The sequence below is a fragment of the Prosopis cineraria genome, unplaced genomic scaffold, assembly GCF_029017545.1.
Source record: "Prosopis cineraria cultivar Desert tree isolate PC_DT_omini unplaced genomic scaffold, ASM2901754v1 PC13, whole genome shotgun sequence".
In the NCBI taxonomy this organism is placed as follows: domain Eukaryota; kingdom Viridiplantae; phylum Streptophyta; class Magnoliopsida; order Fabales; family Fabaceae; genus Prosopis; species Prosopis cineraria.
Genome location: NW_026555344.1, coordinates 29,951,228 through 29,958,428, shown reverse-complemented (window position 1 = coordinate 29,958,428; position 7,201 = coordinate 29,951,228). Strand labels below are relative to the sequence as shown.

The window sequence follows — 7,201 nt, the reverse complement described above, 5'->3', positions numbered from 1 at the left end:
ATAATAATATCTTAATATTTTTGCACAGGTGCTATTTAATTTTATTTTATTTGTGCAGATTTTCTAGATTCAATTTGAAAGATATTGATGAGAATATTTTGGATAAGAAGAATATGGGCATGCTTGGAGATCAAATCAAGAATCAAATCTTTAAAATTTTATTTGAATTTATTTTGGATTATTTAGTGTAATTTTTAATTAGGGTCCACTTTTCTATATATATATATATATGAATAGATGGGGGACGGAGAGGAAGCACGATCTGGGAAAAAAAAAAGAAAGGGAAACAGAGCAGCGATCGCCATTCGTCTTTCCTTCTTCCAATTTCTTGGGTGATGGCTTCTCAATTTTTCATTTCATGTTGTTTGATTTTTAATTCTATGGAGAGCTAATTTTTTTTGGTGTGATCAATCACAAACCATGATCCTAAATTTTAATCAGAGTCTTTAATATTCAGGAAAGATTTTATTTTAGCTTTATTCCAATTTTCTCTTCTTCTCTCTACCTCTAAATTTTATGCTTTAATTACTATTACTGATTAGAGTAGCTTTATTGCATAATTTTTGAGTTATATAAATTTTATCTGAGGTTTTAATTGCTATAATCGATTGATTAGCATTGTAAGAGTAATTTGGCTTGGCTTGGGTGATTATCCATGCTTTGTTTTTTTGGTGTGGCTATAAAACAATTGTTAGGTTGTGGGTTAAAGGAGATTTCAATTAATCTATAACTTAACTTCTTGTTTAATTCTTGAATGATAATTTGAGAAATATTATAATGAAACCAGAATAATAAAGTTGAATAAAATTAATTTATTTTGTAGACGAGGAAGGTTAAATTTAGGTGATTGGGTTGTGATTGATTGCGCTGCTTGTTGTCGGTAATTTTCTTAATTGAATTTCCTCTATTATTTATTTATAATTTAGTTTTTAATTTCATCATAAAAAAACCCCCCCATTATTCCTTTTCATAATCATAATTTAAATAGTTACTCTATTGACTCTTAGGGAGACGACCTAGGTTGCACTTTACTGCAAAATCTAGTTTTTATTAATTTTGGTGCTATTCGACAGTAGTGTCAAAATTTTGGCGCCGTTGCCGGGGAGTCAAAGGTGTTAACTTTTTGAGTTTGGTTATTAGTTTTTTTTTTCTCTCATTATTTTTATTTTTTTATTTTTTTTCTCTAGTATTTTTATTTTTTTCAAGATTTATTATTATTTTGTCTTTACTTGTTTTAGGTGTTTTTCATTGTTTTTCCAGTTTATTAGTGCATGACAAGATCTTTACAAGATAAATTAATTGATTTGAACTCTGAGATTGAGAGAACTTGTCGTACTAACCGTAAAAATCAAAAGCACCGTAAAATTAGGGATAGTGTGATCTCTGAAATTTTGTCTGAATTGATTGATAGCATTATTAGTGATTCTAAATCTGACTTAGACTCTACAGTTAAGTTGGAAAATATGGCTGAAAATAATAATGGTAATAGAACAATTAAAGAATTGGCTGCTCCTAATGCACACTATCAAAATTTATGCATTCAATATCCTAATTTAGATGCAAATGCTAGTTTTGAATTGAAATCTGGTTTAGTACATTTGCTACCTAAATTTCATGGTCTTACAGGAGAGGACCCGAATAGGCACTTGAAGGAATTTCATATTGTGTGCTCCACCATGAAGCCTCAAGGAGTTTCAGAAGAGCAAATCAAATTGAGGGCTTTTCCTTTTTCATTGGATGGAGTGGCAAAAGATTGGTTGTATTACTTGCAACCAGGTGCCATTACATCTTGGGATCAAATGACACAGTTATTCTTAGAAAAATTCTTCCCTGCCTCTCGCACAGCTGCAATTAAAAAGGATATTTGTGGGATTCGTCAGATGACTGGGGAGACATTTCATGAATATTGGGAGAGATTTAAGAAATTATGTGCCAGCTGCCCTCACCATCAAATACCTGATCAGCAGCTGGTTCAACATTTTTATGAAGGTCTCTTACCAACAGATAGGTGGTTTGTTGATGCCGCAGCTGGTGGTGCTTTGGTAGAACTTACTCCAACTGATGCCATGAATCTCATTTCTAAGATGGCACAAAATTCTCAACAATTTGGGACACGAGCTAACCAAGCAGTTAAGGGGGTGAATGAGATTCCAACACCACAATATGATCCTAAATTTGAGAACAAGATGGAGGAGCTCTCTAGCATGGTTCGGCACATTGCCTTAACACAACAAAAATTAATGAATTCACCAGCAGTGCCAACTTTTCCACAGGCGTATCCCTCACAGACGTGTGCACAACCTCAATTTTATAATCCTCAGCAAGCTACCACATCTTCTGCCTTAGTTGGGCCTCTATGTGGCATCTGTTTTTTAGCCACACACACTACTGATCAATGCCCACAGTTGGATGATAGAGTTGAGAATTGTGCTGGGATTTTTCCAACTAGATCTATGCAACAGGGCCAAAAATATGATCCTTTCTCTAACACTTATAATCCAGGGTGGAGAGATCACCCTAATTTCAGATATGGAGGAAGCCAACAAAACAATATAATGCTACAGGTCAAAATTCACAGCCTATGCAACCAATGAGGCAATCTACTCCTATTTCAGGGTCTAAAAATGATGGACCAAGTCTAGAAGAGTTAATGAAGCAAATGGCAACTAATAACATTCAATTTCAACAACGCACTGAGACAGTAATCCAAAAATTGGAGAATCAAATTGGGCAGTTGTCCACCTCCGTTAATGAATTGAAGAGTCAAGGTTCTGGAAAGTTGCCTTCTCAAACAGTTGTAAATCCTAATTGTAGTAATGTTAGTGCTATCACTCTTAGAAGTGGAAAGGAGCTTCCAGAGCCCTCCACAACATCTATCAAGAATAAGTCGGCTGCAGCAACACAAGTCACACTTGAGGAGGCTAATGAAGAAAAGGAACCAAGGAAGATCCTTCCATTTCCAAATAGGGAGACTCAAAGCAAGAAGTTAAAGGAAGCTGAATTGGAGAAAGAAGTGCTTGATGTTTTCAAGAAGGTTGAAGTCAATATTCCCCTTTTGGAGGCAGTAAAGCAAATTCCTAAATATGCAAAGTTCTTGAAAGACCTATGCACGAACAAGAGAAGATTCAAAGCTAACGAGAAGGTCAATCTAGGAAGAAGTGTATCAGCTTTATTTCATGAAGGAATGCAGTGCCAACCCCCTATGCCCTTAAAATGCAAAGATCCAGGGAGTTTCACTATACCCTGTACTATAGGAAATTTAGAATTTTCTAACGCTTTGATTGATCTTGGTGCAGCGATAAATGTTATGCCCAAGTCTCTATTTTCTTCTTTGCAGGGTTGTGAGATGAAGCCAGCCGGGATTATTGTCCAATTAGCAGACAGGAGACTTGCCTATCCTAGTGGTATGCTTGAAGACATTCTAGTTAAGGTAAAAGATTTAGTCTTTCCTGCTGATTTTTATATTTTGGATATGGGTAAAAATGATAGTCATGGGCCACCACCACTGATTTTGGGTAGGCCATTTCTTAAGACAGCTAATACTATCATTAATGTTAAAGATAGTACTCTTTCCATGGAATTTGCAGGACGTGTTGTTCAATTTAATCTTTTAGAGGCTATGAAACATCCTATAGAGGATCATTCTGTTATTAATGTGAGCATGCTTGATATGTTAATTGATGATACATATGATGAGCTTTACAATGAGATGGTTTCTAGTTCTCTTGAGATTGTTGATTTAGATAGCAATACACATTGTTCTGACTCTATTATTTATGAAGATTCTTCTGACTGTTCTGGTTCTGATGATATTGTTGAGTTATTCAAATCCATGCATGATATTGGCATTGAAACTTCTAGTGACTCTGATATGATTGCTTCTGACTCTGAAAGAACTATAGACTTTGCTATCAACTCTATGTCATGTAATTCTATTAATAATGATAATTCTAGTATTCTAGAACAAGATACTGCTGCTTCTTTTGATGGAATGCAGGTTTGTGGAGTTGATGAGCTAACTATCGATAAGCTAGTTCCCTCTATTCAGCAGCCACCTATACTTGAATTGAAAGATCTACCAGAACATTTGAAATATGCATTCTTAGATGAAGGTAAGAAATTACCGATTATTATAGCAAAGGATTCTGATCCTTGCCAAGAGGTAAAATTGTTAGAGGTACTGAGAAAGCACAAGAAAGCTATAGGATGGACACTAGCTGACATTCCAGGCATCAGTCCAGATATATGCATGCATAGGATCTTAATGGAAGACGGTGCAAAGCCATGTAGGCAACCTCAAAGGAGGCTTAACCCACTTATCATTGATGTGGTCAAAAAGGAGGTAACAAAACTTCTTTCTGCAGGTATCATTTACCCTATTTCTGATAGCCAGTGGGTGAGTCCAGTACAGGTAGTGCCAAAGAAGAGCGGGATCACAGTTGTAAAGAATGAAAAGAACGAGTTGATTCCTATGAGAGTGCAAAATAGCTGGAGGATGTGCATCGACTACAGGAAGCTAAATAATGCAACCAGGAAGGATCACTTCCCTTTACCTTTTATTGATCAAATGCTAGAGAAATTAGCAGGCAAATCTCACTACTGTTTTCTAGATGGTTTTTCAGGTTATTTTCAGATTTGCATAGCTCCAGAGGACCAAGAGAAGACAACATTCACATGTCCATTTGGCACATTTGCTTATAGGAGGATGCCATTTGGATTATGCAATGCCCCAGCCACATTCCAGAGATGCATGATGAGTATTTTTGCAGATTTGCTAGACTATTGCATAGAGGTTTTTATGGATGATTTTACTGTATATGGAGATTCATTTGATGAGTGTCTAGTAAATTTAGATAAAGTACTTGAGCGATGTATTGAGAAAAATCTTGTATTAAACTTTGAAAAGTGTCATTTCATGGTTAGACAAGGTATTGTATTGGGTCATGTTGTTTCTGAGAGGGGGATAGAAGTTGATAAGGCTAAGGTAGATGTGATTACTTCTTTACCTTATCCTACTAGTGTTAGAGAGGTCCGTTCTTTCCTTGGACATGCAGGATTTTACAGGAGGTTTATACAGGATTTTAGCAAGATAGCCTTACCACTCTCAAGATTGCTGCAGAAAGATGTGGATTTCAAATTTGATAAAGCTTGTGAGCAAGCATTTGATGAGTTAAAGAAGAGATTGACCACTCCACCAATCATTCAACCGCCAAATTGGGATTTACCTTTTGAATTATTATGTGATGCTTCTAATTATGCTCTTGGCGCAGTACTTTCACAAAAAGTTGATAAGAAATCACATGTCATAGCTTATGCTTCCAGAACTTTAGATGCAGCCCAAGCCAATTATACTACCACTGAAAAGGAGCTTTTAGCTATTGTTTTTGCATTAGATAAGTTTAGATCATATCTTTTGAATGCAAAAGTTGTTGTGTTTTCTGATCATGCAGCATTAAAGTATCTCTTAAGGAAGCCAAATGCAAAGCCACGATTAGTCAGATGGATGCTCTTGCTACAGGAGTTTAACTTAGAGATAAAGGATAAGAGTGGAGCTGAGAATTTTGTCGCAGACCATTTGAGTCGCATTGAATCTCCTATGGTTCCTTCTATTCCTATTGATGATAATTTTCCTGATGAATGCTTATATGCTATGCATGATGTTACTCCTTGGTATGCTGACTTAGTTAATTACTTAGCTGCCTCTGCATTGCCTGTGCATTTAAAGAAACATCAATTAGATAAGTTCAAGAGGGAAGCTAGATATTACATATGGGATGATCCATACCTTTGGCGCATATGTAGTGACCAGATTATTAGGAGATGTATTCCTGACATTGAGTTTGAATCCATATTGCATTTTTGTCACACACTTGCTTGTGGAGGACACTTTGGTCCACAACGCACTGCTAGAAAGGTTCTTGATTCTGGATTGTACTGGCCTACTCTATTTCGTGATGCATATACATTTTGTAAACATTGTGCTAGATGTCAGCATACAGGAAATATCTCCCGTAGAAATGAGATGCCTCAACAACCTTTACTTTTCTGTGAAATATTTGATGTATGGGGTATTGATTTCATGGGACCTTTTCCTGTTTCATTTGGATTTGCTTACATTTTACTAGCTGTGGATTATGTTTCTAAGTGGGTGGAAGCTAAAGCCACCAGAACTGATGACTCTATTGCTGTTGTAGATTTTGTTAGATCACATATCTTTTGCAGGTTTGGTATTCCAAAGGCCATTATCAGTGACCAAGGCACCCATTTTCGTAATCGGAGCATGCAGAGTTTATTGGGTAAGTATGGGGTCGTGCATAAGATGGCTACCCCTTATCACCCCCAAACTAATGGGCAAGCTGAAGTCTCGAATCGAGAGATAAAGCAGATTCTTGAAAAAACAGTGCAACCTAATAGGAAAGACTGGAGTAAGAGACTTGATGATGCATTGTGGGCATACAGAACTGCCTACAAGACTCCAATCGGAATGTCTCCTTATCGGCTTGTTTTTGGGAAAGCTTGTCACTTACCTGTGGAGATTGAGCATAAAGCTTATTGGGCAGTAAAGCAGTGCAATATGGATTTAACTAAAGCAGGAGCCCAAAGAAAATATCAATTGCAAGAGCTTGAAGAATTTCGCTTGGAAGCATATGAAAATTCAAGAATCTACAAGGAAAAGACCAAGTTAATACATGATAAGCTGATAGTTAGAAAAGAGTTCAAGGTGGGACAAAAAGTGTTACTCTATAATGCCAGATTGAAACTTATGCCAGGAAAACTTCGTTCTAGATGGGAAGGTCCTTTTATAGTTACTAAAGTGTTTTCTTATGGTGGAGTAGAGATTATGGCAGAATCTACTGGAGCAAAGTTTAAAGTTAACGGGCATCGGTTAAAGCATTTTATGATGGATTTGAGACACACATTGTGGAGGAGTCTTCCCTCCAAGATAACACTTAATCGATCAGGTTGTATCATTTCTCTTCACTTTTAATTTACATTTTCCTATACATCTTTCGAACTATGTTCTACATTGAGGACATTGTAGATTTTAAGTGTGGGGGGAGGTTTTTTTGCTGTTTCTAATTTTTTTTCTTGTTTTCATTTTTTTTATTTTTGTGTTCTTGTTTTCAAAATAAAAAAATAAAAAAAATAATTTGTGCGAAGTTGCAAATTTAAGACAATTTTAGTTTGAATGCATTTGAGC

General features: G+C 36.0%; 1 protein-coding gene and 1 non-coding gene across 2 annotated transcripts in view; one reads left to right on the top strand and one right to left on the bottom strand.

The window, feature by feature from the left end:
- The window catches only part of LOC129290003 (uncharacterized), a 15,204-nt gene extending 8,216 nt beyond the window's left edge, over positions 1-6,988 (top strand). Inside the window, 3 exon segments of the mRNA XM_054926729.1 lie at positions 1,269-1,482; positions 1,627-2,207; positions 2,528-6,988. Of these exon segments, the coding sequence (XP_054782704.1) occupies positions 1,269-1,482; positions 1,627-2,207; positions 2,528-6,988 (5,256 nt within the window).
- LOC129291916 (small nucleolar RNA R71) lies at positions 1,850-1,954 on the bottom strand. Its single transcript, XR_008588810.1, has one exon. It is a non-coding gene; the product is annotated as a small nucleolar RNA R71 (small nucleolar RNA).
- Positions 6,989-7,201: the final 213 nt, after the last annotated feature.